General features: G+C 46.3%; 1 protein-coding gene across 1 annotated transcript in view; it reads right to left on the reverse strand.

The window, feature by feature from the left end:
• Positions 1 to 10762: 10762 nt before the first annotated feature.
• LOC141981065 (disintegrin and metalloproteinase domain-containing protein 29-like) overlaps positions 10763 to 18305 on the reverse strand; it is a 182778-nt gene continuing 175235 nt past the window's right edge. The window contains exon 19 of the mRNA XM_074942871.1: positions 10763 to 10905. Within this exon, the coding sequence (XP_074798972.1) occupies positions 10763 to 10905 (143 nt within the window). The remainder of the gene's footprint in view (positions 10906 to 18305) is intronic.

The following is an 18305-nucleotide window of genomic DNA, read 5'->3' on the forward strand; positions in this document are numbered from 1 at the left end:
GCAAATATTTGTAATAAAAATAATAATATAAAGTGAGTACTGTGCATTTTGTATTGTAATTCAAATCAATATATTTGAAAATATAGAAAAACACCCAAAATATTTATAATAAATTTAAATTGCTATTCTGTTATTGTTTAACAGTGTGATTAAAACTACCATTAATCATGACTATTTTTTAATCTTGCGATTGTGATTATTTTTTGTAATCATTTGATCACCCTAGTAAGAAGCTAAATTGCCTGTCAATGTAGGTGGCCTTGTAACGTCTTTTAACATGGTTTTCATTCTTGAATACTTATGCTAATTTTGCTTACTTAAGTGTACTGTTGACTGAACCCATATACAGTGCTAAATATTTTCCTTTCAACCAGTAGTACAGTTCCCCTATGTTCACTTCAAGGGATGAAGCAGTTATCTACACAGCTAATTTACCTGCAGACTTTATGACCTATCTACATCAGCAAGCTTTCACTGGTTCTTTAGGTTGTTACACATAATCTGTAATATGTGTTGTGCACATTTTACTTTGTCTTTTTCATCTAAATGACTCTCCTCTCTCCTGGCCCATGATTAATTTGCATACACAGTACTGCAAGCAGGGCCTTGTGTACTGTGCTGCAAGCTGTATCTCATTTCTATTGGCACCCCAGTTCAGCAGTCTAGAAATTCTGAGACAGCTTCAGGTAAATGAAGAAAATGACTGTTTCAAGTCCTTTGAAGATGTGGTGGTAAATTCTGGGTGATGCTACTGTTTCAGACTGTTTGCAGATTCAGGCATGGGCTGCACCACCTGAACCCTGTGGCCCAGGTCTGTTTCTGGATTGCTTCTAGGAATGGAGGAAAGAGAAGAGGAGAAGAGAGGGTTACTCATCGTGTGCAGTAACTGAGTTTCTTTGAGATGGGTGTCTCTGTGGGTGCTCCACTTCAGATGAATGTGCATCCCTGCACCTGTATTGGGAGAATTTCAGCAGCAGTGCCCATTTGGGTTGCACATGCGCTCTCCCCATCTCGCGCCACCTCGTGGCAGCTACATAACGCTGTGCGATCAAATCACCCTCAGTTCCTTCTCCATCACAGAATATATATCTGAATTCCAAAGTAGAAGGGAGGAGGGCGGGTAGTGGAGGACCCATAGGGACACCCATCTCAAGGAACTTCAGTTACTGCACAAAGTGAGTAACCTTCTCTTCTTCAGGGAATGTCCATGTGGGTGCTCCACTTTAGGCGACTGTAGAGAAATGCCTCTCACTGGAAGGATGGGGCTTCACAGTTGGATCTGCAAATGGTGATAAGACAGTAAGTCCTAACAGAGCATCCTAGATTGAGTCTTGCTCAATTGTGTAATGCTCCATGAACTTTTGGTTTGAGGCCCAGGTGGCTGCTTTGCAGATGTCTGTTATGGTGTAGTGGGGTAGCCGCCCTGCTCCTGCCCTGAAAGGGTTAAAGCCCGCCCTGGGAGTGGGCTGGGGCTGCGAGAAAAGGCTAGACCGATTGGGAAGGCAGCCACAGCTGGGGCCATGCCCCAGTCAGGCCACAGCTGACCCTATAAAAGGCCAGTGAGCCATGAGCTGGGAGAGTCTCTCTCTAGCTGTAGAGAGAGAAGGACCTGGCTGCCTGGGAGCTGAGCAGGGTACTTAGAGTGGAGCAGGGCTGGGGGAAGGCCAGAGGAGCTGGGGAGCTCCAGCCTGGAAAACCCCCAAGCTGCAGGCCTTGCTAAAGGCCAGGAAAGGTACTTGGGCTACAGAGGGGTAGCCTGGGAATGGAGCAGCTGACTCTGCCTAACCCCCCTTGCCAATGATGAGTGGCTATTACAGACTGCAGTCTGCCCCAGTGAGCGGGGGCTAGATGGTGACTGGCAGTAGCCACTGAGGCAAGGTGGGGATAGAGGGTTGGGGGTTCCCCTGGGTGGGGAGACCCAGATTGTGGGTTACTGCTGGGGCAGAACCCCAGGGTAAAGGGCATTGGAGTCCGGGAGGGACACGGGGCCAGTGGCAGGCGAGACACCAGCCTGCAGAGGGCGCTCCGAAGGCTGGAAAGAGCTAATTCCTGAGACTACCAGCAGGACGCACCACGCCGGTGAGTCCTCGCATCGCTATATATGGGTACACTGTCTACGAAGGCTATCAAAGTGGAGAGCAATCAGGCAGAGTGTGTTCAAGCCGCTAGTGGTAGCAAAGATGAATGCACCCAGAAATCCATTTAGAGAGTCTCTGCTTGAATATGGCAGAGCCATGGCTGCACCTCTTTGCTTGCTTCACATTTACCTCTTGGAGTTTGTGTTAGTATAGTTTTAGAGTAGCGTTAGTTAGCTATAGCGATCCTCCTCTCTCCCCATTTATTTTCTTTCAATTTTTTAAAAATTATTATTAGTTAAGATTCCGTTCACCCTTGTAGTGTAGTGTAGCTTTAACTTCCTTCACCTGGGAAAACGCTACTTATGGGGCATGCCCGGATCACTGGGGTTTAAATGCCTTTCTTGCCAGGAGTTACGGGCACTCTCAATGTATCTGTTGTCTGGGTGAGATACACATACCTCAGAAGTGCCCCCATTGACACAATCTCAAGTCTCACTCCAGAAAAGCAAGGAAGCTCAAGTTGAAACATATCCTTATGGAAAAGTCACTGCTCCTGGCTTCCGACCCTGGACCACAGACCCTCCCCCAGGTACTGGCCTCTGCCAACCCCAGTAACAGCTTCCAACAGACATTCCTGTCATCCTCACAGAGGAAATCGCTGTTGTCAAACAAGGTGGTTAAAAAGCGAGCAACAACCTCCCCTTCCAGGGAATCAGCTAAAAAGAAACAATCACTAGCTCATTTGACACTCTCGGTATGGACCATGGTGCTGCTGAGCACCTACGAGTCAGTGGGATCCTCTGGTATCACTGATACTGCAGAACCCAAAGACCCTAAGTGGATGGGCTTTGAGAGGAATGGCAAAGGGAAGTTTCCTTCCTCATTCATGGTACCCACAGAGCCGCTTAAATGTGCTGCACCTGGCAGCTTAGTATCACTGCATTCTATGGTGCCACCTACCGGTCACCCTGTGCATAGCACAGCCACATTGGTACCAACAACCTCCTCTGTGGCACCGATGCTCAGATTTCTTGTGATGGGGTGTCTGCCCCACGCTGGCCCATAAGGGGTTAACAGAGCCCTAGGGAGGCTGCGCAGGAAGCAGCCAATCACAGAAGGGCTTAAAGGAGCAGCCAATCAGGGCTGGGCTTGCCCATATAAGAAGGGCTAGGGAGCAGAGCACCTAGGGAGCAGAGTCACTCCCTGGAGCTTGAGGAGAGAGGTCGACTGGCTGCCTTGGAAGCTGAAGGCAGCAAGCACAATGGACAGAGCAGTGCTGCAGGCAGAGACCTGGGGAGCTAAAGGCAGCTCCTGGCAGGTTGCAGGGATTTGCAGGCTGAGGCCCTCAGGCAAGGGCAAAGAAGGTGCTGGGGCCACAGGGAAGTGGCCCAGGAAAATCTACTGAGGAGTCAGAGGGGGCGCTGCAAGCAGCGGCCATCTATAGGGTCCCTGGGCTAGGACCCAAAGTAGTGGGCAGGCCTGGGTTACCCCCCATCCCCACAATTTGCTACTGAAGAAGTGGCTGGACTAAGGGACTGCAACATTCCCCTGGAAGGGGGGAGCACAGAGTGCGGCACAGCCAGAGGGCTGTGTCCTGAAGAGGATGCCATGGTCCTTGGTGCGACACAGGTCCAGGAGCTCAAGTGACGGCGGCGAGGCACAACCAGAAGAGGGCACGCTGGCGAACAGAGCTAATCCCTGGGACAGCCAGCAGGAGGTGTTGCAGTGGTGAGTCGCACCCGGCCACAGTTCGACAATTCCTTTTCCTGTTAGTTTCCTTTAATTCCTAAAGACCTGTTAGTCTCTGCAACACAGGAATCTCCCTTCTTGGTAGTGATGTTACTCTGGCACACTCGGTACTGTTCCAATCTACACCACCATCCAAATCGACCCCTCCTTTTTCTAGTGAGGATAATGATGAGGAGGAAGGGGACATTTACTCCTCATGCCACTCCTCACCCATTCAGACAACCACCGGACGAGGTCCAATTGAAAAAAACTTGATTTCAGATGCTCTGTTAGGACTCACTGTCTTATCACTTGCAGATCCAACTCTGAAGTCCCATCCTTCCAATGAGGGGCAGTGCTCTACAGTCACCTAAAATGGAGCACCCCTAGGGATACTCCTCAAAGAAGAAGAGAAGGTTACTCACCTTGTGCAGTAACTGAGTTTCTTCAAGATGGATGTCCCTCCCTCCTCCCCTCTACTTTGGAGTTCAGATATGCACTCTGTGGTGGAGAAGGAACCTAGGGTGGTTTGGTTGCAAAGTGCCATGTAGCCACCAGGAGCGGTGCGAGATGGGGAGACCCAAGTAGTCACTGCTCCTGAAATTCTCCAATCCAAAGGCAGGAAAGCACATTCATCTACTGTGGAGCACCCACAGGGATATCCCTTGAAGAAGGAAAGGTTAAAGAGGAGGTGAAGGTGTAGAAAGACTGTTGTGGGTGGCCTATATTTCTCCCCTCCCCCTTGCAGAACAGATTGCTGAGAGGCTGTGTGTTCTGTCATAGAAGCAGCAAACCGAGCTGTGCGGCAGTTCCAAATTAATATAGAGAGCAATTTGGACAAAACAACAGTTTCAGATATTTTGGTGGGTGTGGTTAAATCAGAAGTCAGACCCCTGACCAATGGATTTCTTTTTATGTGTGAGAACAGAATTTTAGAAACTAATCTTAGCATCTGGAGCAGGAGCTCCTTGGCAAATTCCACACCTACAGAATCATGGATTACATTGGACCTACTGTTCCCTCTAAGCTGTGTGCGTGTGCACACAGATCCTAAACCCCGCGCACACAGTGAAACACCGCGTGCACAAAAACTTACACTGAAGCATAACAGTTTGCACAGAAGAAATTTTTTGCGCACACGGCCTGTCAAAAATTTGCAAAGAAGAAATTTTTTGTGCACATGGCCTGTCAAAAATTAGAGGGAACATTGATTGGACCCTGACTAAAATATGTTACATGCATATGTAAAGTTGCAACTGTGTGATTAATATATTAGATTATTAGAAAAATAATAAAAAACCACGTAATTAAGTAATGTATAATAAAAGTGTTCCCCCAACTGGGCAAAGTTAAGGTTGTGGTTGCAATTTTAACTTTGGCATCATCTGACTTTTGAGTATTTAGTCATGCAACCTTAACACTTCAGTTTGAGTGACAAATGCTAGAATTATCATGCGTCCACTACTAAAACATCCTTGCAATTTCTAAATATTATAGGCGACCATTTCCTAACTCAGGGTGTTGCACTCAGCATGGGGAAGTTTTTTATTAGACCTCATCTTGACCAATAAAGAGGAACTGATCACAGAACTCAAAATTAATGCTAAATTAAATACAAGAGATCATGACTTGATCACCTTTATAATGTGCAAACAGAATAAAGTACAGACCAGTGATAGATATATATTTGATGTTCTAAAAGGTCTAGTTTCACAAAGCTGAAAACAATTATAAGCCAAAGCAGTTGGGAGGAAGAATGTAATCAGAAAAATGTGAATGATAATTGGGAACTGTTAAAGAACACTTTACTAAATGTCCCAAAAGCCACAAGCTCACAAACGACGAAGAAGACTGTATTGGTTAAAAAAACAATCTGGCTTCGAGGGGCAGTGAAGGCAGCTGTGAAAAATAATATAAGAGAAGTTGAAAGTAATGAATATAAACCAGAAGCTAGAAATTGAAAATTGATAATGGAAGCAAAGGGACACAATTAGAAATACATGGCCAGCAGAGTTAAGGACAATGAGAAGGAGTTTTAAAAGTATATTAGCAACAAAAATAATTTTAATCATCATATTGGTTCATTACTAGATGAAATGGTAGAACTATCAATAATAATGCAGAAAAAGGCAGAAGTGTTCATAAATATTTCTGTTGTATACTCGGGTAAAAATAAAACAGATGATGTAGTCATTTCAAAGGAAATACTCCTTGCACTCCACTGTATCTCAGAAGGATGTTAAACAGCAGCTACTCAACAGTTAGATATTTTTAAACAAGCAGGTCTGGATAACTTGCACCCAAGAATTTTAAAAGAGCTGGGTGAGGAGCTTGCTGGACCATTAATGTTGATTTCCAATAAGTCTTGGAACACAGAGGAAATTCCAGAAGACTGGAAGAAAGCTAATGTTATGCCAATATTTAAAAACAGTAAACATGATGGATAAATCTAATAGTGTTGATGTAATATCCAGAGACTTCTGTAAGGCATTTGATCTGGTACCACATGATATTTTTGTAACAAATATGGCAATGTCCTGCACTATCTTTGGGAGATCTTACTGTATTAAGTGTATGTACCATTGTGGAACAGGGACTATAAGTAATGCCATGGGAAAGGTAACTACAGTTCCTCCTGGAATTAAGAAAAATGGGGGGTAGAGAGGAAGATGGGTGATTAGGTAAATTCACTCAGATTGTAACACTTCCAGAGAAGTACACCTCCCTGGGTGATGCTTACATATACTAGTTCAAACTGGATTATCCAGAGGCCAACAGACAAAGAAAGGACTTTTGGATAAATAGCCTGTGTTTAAATTCACTCAGGGCCTTCTTTCTGATCCAGAAAATGCACAGGACCTTTTGTCCCCAGTGGGTGTGGGGAAGATTTGGAAGAACTGATAGCTGCCATTGGGGTGGAGTTGGAGTGGGGTGACATCTGGTAAGCTTTTTAGCATGCGTGTAAATTCTTGTATTTTAATCTGTGTTTTTAATGCTTTCACCTTAAGAATAATGTGCTTGCTTAGAAAGGGCTGTGTGGTAACTTAGAACTGTGGGCAATTATAACTGTTCATAGCCTCTGAGGAGAAAACAAAGTGCAGACACAGGTCAGTTTAGGCCCTGTGGCTTGCTGGGAAATTCACAGTATAGGCAGGGAACAGTGCAGCTTGAGAAAACCCTGTTCAGGAGAAAGAGAGATGTAGGTCTATGTCCAAGAGAGATGATGGATGAAAAGCCAGGAGCCTACAATGGGTGCCGTTGCCAGACCATGAGTGGGAAATACAGGTGCAGGTGCCCCGAAATGTGGCTATTTTGATTTAAAATCTAGAAAGATATAAAATTAACATGACACATATTAAATGGATTAAAAGATGCCTAATTATTAGGTCTCAAAAAGTAATTGTAAATGGGGAATCATCAGATGGGTGTGTTCAGGCCCGCCGACGGGGGAGGGCAAGGGGCAATTGCCCAGGGGACTGGGAGATTTAAAAGGGCCTAGGGGGCCCTGGCTGCCACCACTGCTGTGGTAGCGGCGGTGGCAGCCGGGAGTCCCGGGCCCTTTTAAGTCGCCCGGGTGGGCTGCAGGGCTCCTACAGGCGCGCACAACTGCTCCGAGTCCAGCGCTTTGGGGGGCCCCGTGCGGGCCGGTGCAGTCAATATGGGAAGTAACGGCATCCCGGAAGTGACAAATCATCACTTCCACCCCAGAACCCTTCCCCTCAGGGTTGGCCCTGGCCCTGGCACCCGGAATTGCTTTCAGCGGGCCTGGGTGTGTTTCTAGTGGGGTCCCACAGGGATCAGTTCTTGGCTCTAATTTAACATTTTTATTAATGACCTGGAAGAAAACATAAAATCGTCACTGATAAAGTTTACAGATCAAACAAAACTTTGGGGGAATAGTAAATAACAAAGAGGACAGATCACTGATACAGAATGATCTGGGCCATTTGGTAAGATGGGCACAAGTAAACAATATGCATTTTTAATATGGCTAAATATAGATGTATATATCTAGAAACAAAGAATGTAGGCTATATTTACAGAATGGGGGACTCTATCCTGAGAAGCAGTGATTCTGAAGAAGATTTGGTGGTCCTCATGGATAATTAGCTAAACATGTGGCCAAAATGGCTAACACAGTCCTGGGATGTATAAAGAGGGCTTTTTTCCTGCCAAATATCAAGTTGCTATCCCAAAATGTTCCTGTGCTATAACTGAGAGAAAGCTTGCAGATTTTTTTTTGCATGGGGAAAATGTGTTTCCAAATCTCCTTGTTTGTAAAATAGCTCAATGACTTTTTTGCTTACTATTAAAAAAACAAAACAAAACCTAACCAACCAAAATAAAAGCAACCCATGCGGTTCAAAAAATTCACCCCCAAATGTAAATGTTTTGGAAAGCTACAAGGAGCTAAAAATAAAAGATTAAGATGGAATGGCTTTGGGAACCTTATCTGTAGTAGTTGCAATACTGGTGCTCCTCCTGTCATATTCTGGCTTTATTATTTTCAGAGCTCCACGATCATTTTTCAAATTGAAAAAAAGGAAGAGAAATTTTGATGATCTTCCAGACTAGAAAATGCTCATGTGCTCTTCGCATATTAAAGAGTAACTGAAGTGAGCTATGTGAAAAACACTTACTGTGTCTGCAGCATCAGATCTACCTTCTGCTGTCTGTCTTTTTCTGGAGGGCCTACAATACAAACCACATGCTGTTTAGACAATTCAGTTTGTGAACAAGCTGAAACTGTAATTATTATGCATGGTTTTGAGAAGATGCTTCTAACATCTATCAAACCAGCTGTGTTACATGAAAGAATGTTAATTAATCATGTTTCTGCATTTCAGATTAAACCAGTCAAGCTGAATGGGTTGCTCTTTCACCTTAAGTAACTGGCATCAGTGTGCAAATGTTGGCTCCTGCCAGCCTCCATCTCTCTGGAATTCCTCACTCCAGGTTTTCCATAGCACTTGATATAACCTTTGATCCCTGAAAGTGGATTGATGCTAAATTTAGGTTTGGCCAGAGGGAAAAATGCCAATAAACCCACTTAAAGCAGCAGAGCAGCCTACCAGCTGTGGAAGACTGGAGGCAGAAGGGAAACTGGGGCAGCTGAAGCACCCGATGCTAGAGCAGGTAAGATACTCCTACACTCACACACAAGTTTCTTATTACATCTGCAGTCATGATGCTATTATAATAGGTCCTGAACAAAGTAAAATAAGTGCACTCTGATGACCAGCGAAACTAGTCTCTCTAGAATGTACCAGAAACCCATTTGGAGTCTTCATGATGTAATATCCAGAGACTTCTGTAAGGCACATCTCCCCAACACACACACCGTTTCCTCTGTCCTCCCACCAAATATGGGAGGCTAAGACCCTCTTGGGGACTATGACTAATAAATAGAGACCATGTTTGCTTGGCATGTATACAGTCCATAACAAAACTTGTACCCATCTCATCTGGAGCCTTGGAAACAGGGTCAACATAGGTCATACCGCTGCAAGCACCTAAAAGGGCCAGGCAGCATCACACTGACATTCTGAGGGTCATCCAGATTTCCTGTCTGAGTCTGACAATAGAGAGGAAGTGATCTTCTGCGTGACATATGGTAGAATTCTCATGCTGCCAGTATTAAAACGTTCTTCGAATTTCTAAACATAATCAATGACAATTTCCTAACTCAAAAAGTGTTGGAGCTAACATTGGGGAATTTTATATTAGACCTTGTCCTAACAACTAAAGAGGAACTGATCACAGAACTAAAAAATAATGGCAGGTGAGGTACAAGATCATGACTTGATCCCATTTATAATATGAAAGCAGAATAAAGTCAGATCAATAATATAGACACTTGGTGCTTTAATAGAGCCAATTCACAAATCTGAAAACAATTATGAGCCAAATCAGCTGGATGGAAGAATTTAATCAGAAAAATGTGACTGCTAATTGGGAACCATTTAAGAATACCTTACTAGATGCCCCAAAAGCCACAATCAAGGAAGAAGGCAGTGCTGGTTAAAAAATCCACTCTAATTTAGAGAGGAAGTGAAAACAGCTGTAATAAATAACAAAATAATATATAACAAATGGAAGAAAGGGGAAGTTGAGAGTAAAGAATATAAATCAGAAGTTAGGAATATTTGAAAATTGATAAGGGAAGCAAAGGGACACAAGCAAAAATCTATGACCAGCAGGGGTAAAGACAATAAGAAAGAGTTTTTTAAATACATTTGGAACAAAAATAATTCTGACAATGGTACTGGTCCATTACTAAATGGAAATGGTAGATTATCAATAATAAGACAGAAAAGGCAGATATGCAAAAAATATCTCTGTTCTATATTTAGGTAAAAACATCTACAGTATCATCATATGGTGATTTTAGAAGCTTGGAGTCTTTCCTCCTTGTTTGCATCAGAGGAAGGCCCTCTGCCTCGCTACACCACCTAATGGCTAAGGGCCGATCAACAGGGGATTAGCACTCTAAATTAGTAAAGAGTCTATAGCCAGCCCGCTGGCTAGGGCAGGCAGCAAACACAGCCAGGCTCAGCCCTCTGGGCAGGGCCAAGCAATACTAATTAGTCAGGCTCATGCCCTCTTGGTGGGGCAGAGCAAAAACAGTCTATAGCAGATGGCAGACAGTCAGGCTCCAGACACCTGGATGGACACAGCAGAAGCAGTCTATCGCCTAGCTCTCTGGCTGGGGAAGACAGCAAACAAATGCAGGCTATCCGACCTAAGGTGGGTAGGCTGCCATCCCAAGGATGGGGTTGGCAGCCTAATCCACCAGGTCCCACCCCAGGGCCCTAACAGTGGTGGGGAATCCCACCACTTGGTCAACTGGGATCCTGCTGAAAAACGCTGACTGTGGCTTCAGCAAACACAACCAGACTAGTGTCTGGTTTCCCTGGGCTACTTTTTGTCCCTACTTGGTCACAGGGCTTTATCGCTCACGGGTCCTCGAGGTACTTGGCAGCCAGCAGTTCCAACAGCTCCTCGTGGTATTCACCGAGTGGCAGCTGCTCCAGACATTCGCCAGGTGGCAGCTCCCCTGGATATTCCTCCAGAGGCAGGGGTTGACACAGCTCAGTCCCTAGTTCATGGGCAAGCAGCAAGGCAGCAGCGCCTGACTCTTTCCCTGGCTCTCCCTCAACTGAGCTGGAGGCTCTGCCTCTTAGCCCTGGTCTACACTAGGACTTTAGGTCGAATTTAGCAGCATTAAATCGATGTAAACCTGCACCCGTCCACACGATGAAGCCCTTTATTTCGACTTAAAGGGCTCTTAAAATCGATTTCCTTACTCCACCCCTGACAAGCGGATTAGCGCTTAAATCGGCCTTGCCGGGTCGAATTTGGGGTACTGTGGACACAATTCGACGGTATTGGCCTCCGGGAGCTATCCCAGAGTGCTCCATTTTGACCGCTCTGGACAGCACTCTCAACTCAGATGCACTGGCCAGGTAGACAGGAAAAGAACCGCGAACTTTTGAATCTCATTTCCTGTTTGGCCAGCGTGGCAAGCTGCAGGTGACCATGCAGAGCTCATCAGCAGAGGTGACCATGATGGAGTCTCAGAATCGCAAAAGAGCTCCAGCATGGACCGAACGGGAGGTACGGGATCTGATCGCTGTATGGGGAGAGGAATCCGTGCTATCAGAACTCCGTTCCAGTTTTCGAAATGCCAAAACCTTTGTCAAGATCTCCCAGGGCATGAAGGACAGAGGCCATAACAGGGACCCGAAGCAGTGCCGCGTGAAACTGAAGGAGCTGAGGCAAGCCTACCAGAAAACCAGAGAGGCGAACGGCCGCTCCGGGTCAGAGCCCCAAACATGCCGCTTCTATGATGAGCTGCATGCCATTTTAGGGGGTTCAGCCACCACTACCCCAGCCGTGTTGTTTGACTCCTTCAATGGAGATGGAGGCAATACGGAAGCAGGTTTTGGGGACGAAGAAGATGATGATGAGGAGGAGGTTGTAGATAGCTCACAGCAAGCAAGCGGAGAAACCAGTTTTCCCGACAGCCAGGAACTGTTTCTCACCCTGGACCTGGAGCCAGTACCCCCTGAACCCACCCAAGGCTGCCTCCTGGACCCAGCAGGCGGAGAAGGGACCTCCGGTGAGTGTACCTTTTAAAATACTATACATGGTTTAAAAGCAAGCATGTGAAAGGATTACTCTGCCCTGGCATTCGCGGCTCTCCTGGATATACTCCCAAAGCCTTTGCAAAAGGTTTCTGGGGAGGGCAGACTTATTGCGTCCTTCATGGTAGGACACTATACCACTCCAGGCCAGTAACACGTACTCGGGAATCATTGTACAACAAAGCATTGCAGTGTATGTTTGCTGGCGTTCAAGCAACATCCGTTCATGTGTTATCCTCAGGAGAGTGAGATATAATCCATGGTCACCTGGTTGAAATAGGGTGCTTTTCTTCAGGGGACACTCAGAGGAGCCCATTCCTGCTGGGCTGTTTGCCTGCGGCTGAACAGAAATGTTCCCCGCTGTTAGCCACAGGGAGGGGGGAGGGTTGAGGGGGTAGCCACGCGGTGGGGGGAGGCAAAATGCGACCTTGTAACGAAAGCACATGTGCTATGTATGTAATGTTAACAGCAAGGTTTACCCTGAAAGAGTGTAGCCAGTGTTTTATAAAATGTGTCTTTTTAAATACCGCTGTCCCTTTTCTTTTCTCCACCAGCTGCATGTGTTTCAATGATCACAGGATCTTCTCCTTCCAGAGGCTAGTGAAGATTAGAAAGAAAAAAAAACGCACTCGAGATGAAATGTTCTCCGAGCTCATGCTGTCCTCCCACACTGACAGAGCACAGACGAATGCGTGGAGGCAAATAATGTCAGACTGCAGGAAAGCACAAAATGACCAGGAGGAGAGGTGGCGGGCTGAAGAGAGTAAGTGGCGGGCTGAAGAGAGGGCTGAAGCTCGAATGTGGCGACAGCGTGATGAGAGGAGGCAGGATTCAATGCTGAGGCTGCTGGAGGACCAAACCAGTATGCTCCAGTGTATGGTTGAGCTGCAGCAAAGGCAGCTGGAGCACAGACTGCCACTACAGCCCCTGTGTAACCAACCGCCCTCCTCCCCAAGTTCCATAGCCTCCACACCCAGACGCCCAAGAACGCGGTGGGGGGGCCACCGGCCAACCAGCCACTCCACCACAGAGGATTGCCCCCAAAAAAGAAGGCTGTCATTCAATAAATTTTAAAGTTGTAAACTTTTAAAGTGCTGTGTGGCATTTTCCTTCCCTCCTCCACCACCCCTCCTGGGCTACCTTGGTAGTCATCCCCCTATTTGTGTGATGAATGAATAAAGAATGCATGAATGTGAAGCAACAATGACTTTATTGCCTCTGCAAGAGGTGATCAAAGGGAGGAGGGGAGGGTGGTTAGCTTACAAGGAAGTAGAGTGAACCAAGGGGCGGGGGGTTTCATCAAGGAGAAACAAACAGAACTTTCACACCGTAGCCTGGCCAGTCATGAAACTGGTTTTCAAAGCCTCTCTGATGCGTACCGCACCCTCCTGTGCTCTTCTAACCGCCCTGGTGTCTGGCTGCGCATAACCAGCAGCCAGGCAATTTGCCTCAACCTCCCACCCCGCCATAAACGTCTCCCCCTTACTCTCACAGATATTGTGGAGCACACAGCAAGCAGTAATAACAGTGGGAATATTGGTTTCGCTGAGGTCTAACCGAGTCAGTAAACTGCGCCAGCGCGCCTTTAAACGTCCAAATGCACATTCTACCACCATTCTGCACTTGCTCAGCCTGTAGTTGAACAGCTCCTGACTGCTGTCCAGGCTGCCTGTGTACGGCTTCATGAGCCATGGCATTAAGGGGTAGGCTGGGTCCCCAAGGATACATATAGGCATTTCAACATCACCAACAGTTATTTTCTGGTCTGGGAATAAAGTCCCTTCCTGCAGCTTTTGAAACAGACCAGAGTTCCTGAAGATGCGAGCGTCATGTACCTTTCCCGGCCATCCCACGTTGATGTTGGTGAAACGTCCCTTGTGATCCACCAGAGCTTGCAGCACTATTGAAAAGTACCCCTTGCGGTTTATGTACTCGCCGGCTTGGTGCTCCGGTGCCAAGATAGGGATATGGGTTCCGTCTATGGCCCCACCACAGTTAGGGAATCCCATTGCAGCAAAGCCATCCACTATGACCTGCACATTTCCCAAGGTCACTACCCTTGATATCAGCAGATCTTTGATTGCGTGGGCTACTTGCATCACAGCAGCCCCCACAGTAGATTTGCCCACTCCAAATTGATTCCCAACTGACCGGTAGCTGTCTGGCGTTGCAAGCTTCCACAGGGCTATCGCCACTCGTTTCTCAACTGTGAGGGCTGCTCTCATCTTGGTATTCATGCGCTTCAGGGCAGGGGAAAGCAAGTCACAAAGTTCCATGAAAGTGCCCTTACGCATGCGAAAGTTTCGCAGCCACTGGGAATCGTCCCAGACCTGCAACACTATGCGGTCCCACCAGTCTGTGCTTGTTTCCCGAGCCCAGAATCGGCGTTCCACAGCATGAACCTGCCCCATTAGCACCATTATGCATGCATTGGCAGGGCCCCTGCTTTCAGAGAAATCTGTGTCCATGTCCTGATCACTCACGTGACCGTGCTGACGTCGCCTCCTCGCCCGGTAGCGCTTTGCCAGGTTCTGGTGCTGCATATACTGCTGGATAATGCGTGTGGTGTTTAATGTGCTCCTAATTGCCAAAGTGAGCTGAGCGGACTCCATGCTTGCCTTGGTATGGTGTCCGCACAGAAAAAAGGCGCGGAATGATTGTCTGCCGTTGCTCTGACGGAGGGAGGGGCGACTGACGACACGGCTTACAGGGTTGGCTTCAGGAGGCTAAAATCCACAAAGGGGGTGGCTTTACATCAAGGAGTAGTTCAGGCAGGACTTCACGGAGGGTTCCAATAAGAAATGGTGCACCTAAGTTATTGTTCTTATTGGAACAAGGAGGTTAGCCTGGCCTCTGATTGATACATGGCTAGATCTACCTCGCTGCACCTTCTCTGTGAGTGACTGCAGTGTGACCTAGAGGAATGATTCCCCTAGACAGGGGAGGAGGCAAATGAGTACAAACAAATCTGGTCTATTTCTTGTTTTGATCCACTCCATCTATCTTTTACATCTTTGGCTGGCAGCAGACGGTGCAGAAGGACATATTGCCTGCCTGCTCACCATAAGACGGTTCAATAGGACTGACTGCTGGACTAAAAAAAATGACCTGGTCAAGTCACTAAAAATTTAGTCCCTGCGCCCATGTCTGCCCAGGCGCTCCTGATCACACAGGCGACCAGGAGTACCTCGGACATGACGAGGACGGCTACCAGTCGTATTGTACCGTCTGCTGCCACAAGGCAATGGGTTGCTGCTACTGTGTAGCAATGCCGTGCCACGTCTGCCAGCACCCAGGAGACATACGGTGACAGTTACCTGAGCGGGCTCCATGCTTGCGGTGGTATGGCGTCCGCACAGGTAACTCAGGAAAAAAGGCGCGAAACAATTGTCTGCCCTTGCTTTCACGGAGGGAGGGAGGGAAGGGGGGGACTGACGATATGTACCCAGAACCACCCGCGACAATGTTTCAGCCCCATCAGGCATTGGGATCTCAACCCAGAATTCCAATGGGCAGCGGAGACTGCGGGAACTGTGGGATAGCTACCCACAGTGCAACGCTCCAGAAGTCGACTCTAGCCTCGGTACTGTGGAAGCACTCCGCCGAGTTAATGCACTTAATGCACTTCTGTGGGGACACACACACTCGAATATATAAAACCGATTTCTAAAAAACCGACTTCTATAAATTCGACCTTATTCCGTAGTGTAGACATACCCTTATACTTCCTGTTCCTCCCCTCTGCTTCTAGTGCAAGAGGTGGGCCTGGCCTGGCTCCACCAGGAAGTGGGGAGTGGTTCCTCCCTGTCTGTACCAGAAGGAGGCCACTCCACCTTGCTACAGTGATAACAACCTCTTTCCATTCCACTACTATCTATGGAAGATGTTAAACTGAAGCTACTAAAGTAAGCCATTTTAAAATCAGCAGGTCCAGCTAACTTCTGTCCAAGAGTTCTAAAAGAGCTAGCTGAGGAGCTTGCAGGATTGTTAATGTTGATTCTTAATACGTTTTGGAGCACTGCGGAAGTTGCAGAATACTGGAAGAAAGCAAATGTGCCAATTTTAAAAAAGGGTGAACAGGACAGGCTTAATTATAGGCCTGTCAACTTGATGTTGATCCCAGGCATGATAATGGAGTGGCTGATATGAAGAATTGCGAACATAGTTCCTATTTTTAAGAAAGGAAAAAAAGTGATCCGGGTAACTACAGGCCTGTTAGTTTGACATCTGTAGTATGCAAGGTCTTGGAAAAAAATTTGAAGGAGAAGATAGTTAAGGACATTGAGGTCAATGGTAAATGGGACAAAATACAACATGGTTTTACAAAAGGTAGATCGTGCCAAACCAACCTGATCTCCTTCTTTGAGAAAGTATCAGATTTTTTAGACAAAGGAAACGCAGTGGATCTAATTTACCTAGATTTCAGTAAGGCATTTGATACGGTGCACATGGGGAATTATTAGTTAAACTGGAAAAGATGGGGATCAATATGAAAATTGAAAGGTGGATAAGGAATTGGTTAAGGGGAGACTACAGTGGCTCACACTGAAAGGTGAACTGTCAGGCTGGAGGGAGGTTACCAGTGGAGTTCCTCAGGGATCGGTTTTGGGACCAATCTTATATAATCTTTTTATTACTGACCTCGGCACAAAAAGTGGGAGTGTGCTAATAAAGTTTGCGGATGATACAAAGCTGGGAGGTATTGCCAATTTAGAGAAGGACCGGGGTATCATACAGGAGGATCTGGATGACCTTGTAAACTGGAGTAATAGTAATAGGATGAAATTTAATAGTGAGAAGTGTAAGGTCATGCATTTAGGGATTAATAACAAGAATTGTAGTTATAAGCTGGGGACATATCAATTAGAAGTAACGGAGGAGGAGAAGGACCTTGGAGTATTGGTTGACCACAGGATGACTATGAGCCATCAATGTGATATGGCCTTGAGAAAAGCTAATGCGGTCTTGGGATGCGTCAAGCAAGATAAGAAGGTGTTAGTACCGTTATACAAGGCACTGGTGAGACCTCATCTGGAATACTGTGTGCAGTTCTGGTCTCCCATGTTTAAGAAGGATGAATTCAAACTGGAACAGGTACAGAGAAGGGCTACTAGGATGATCCGAGGAATGGAAAACCTGTCTTATGAAAGGAGACTCAAGGAGCTTGGCTTGTTTAGCCTAACCAACAGAAGGTTGAGGGGAGATATGACTGCTCTCTATAAATATATCAGAGGGATAAATACCGGAGAGGGAGAAGAATTATTTAAGCTCAGTACCAATGTGGACACAAGAACAAATGGATATAAACTGGCCATTGGGAAGTTTAGACTTGAAATTAGACAAAGGTTTCTAACCGTCAGAGGAGTGAAGTTTTGGAATAGCCTTCCAAGGGAAGCAGTGGGGGCAAAAGACCTATCTGGCTTCAAGATTAAACTCGACAAGTTTATGGAGGAGATGGTATGATGGGATAACATGATTTTGGCAATTAATTGATCTTTGACTATTAGTGGTAAATAGGCCCAATGGCGTGTGATCGGATGTTAGATGGGGTGGGATCTGAGTTACTACAGAGCATTCTTTCCTGGGTATCTGGCTGGTGAATCTTGCCCACATGCTCAGGGTTCAGCTGATCACCATATTTGGGGCTGGGAGGAATTTTCCTCCAGGGCAGATTGGAAGAGGCCCTGGGGGTTTTTCGCCTTCCTCTGTAACATGGGTAACGGGTCACTTCCTGGAGGATTCTCTGCACCTTGAAGTCTTTAAACTATGATTTGAGGACTTCAATAGCTCAGACATAGGTAAGAGGTTTATTGCAGGAGTGGGTGGGTGAGATTCTGTGGCCTGCGTTGTGCAGGAGGCCAGACTAGATGATCATAATGGTCCCTTCTGACCTTAATATCTGAGTCTATGAATCTATGAGAAAGATTTGGGGGTCATGGTGTATAATCAGATAAACATAAGCTCCCTGTGTAAAGCTGTGGCCAAAAAGTGCTAATGGGATCCTGGGATACATAAACAGGGGAATCTTGAGTAAGAGTAGAGAGATTATTTTTCTTCTACTGCTGCTGGAATACTATGTCCAGTTCTGGTACCCACAATTTAAGAAGGCTATTGATAAATTGGAGAGGGTTCAGAGAAGAACCAAGAGAATGATTAAAGGATGAGAAAAATATGTCTCATAGTGTCAAGGTTCCTCCCCCACTCTGAACTCTAGGGTACAGATGTGGGGACCTGCATGAAAAACCTCCTAAGCTTATCTTTACCAGCTTAGGTCAAAACTTCCCCAAGGTACAAAATATTCCACCCTTTTGTCCTTGGATTGGCCGCTACCACCACCAAACAAATACTGGTT

The sequence above is a fragment of the Natator depressus genome, chromosome 1, assembly GCF_965152275.1.
Source record: "Natator depressus isolate rNatDep1 chromosome 1, rNatDep2.hap1, whole genome shotgun sequence".
Taxonomy (NCBI): Eukaryota; Metazoa; Chordata; order Testudines; family Cheloniidae; genus Natator; species Natator depressus.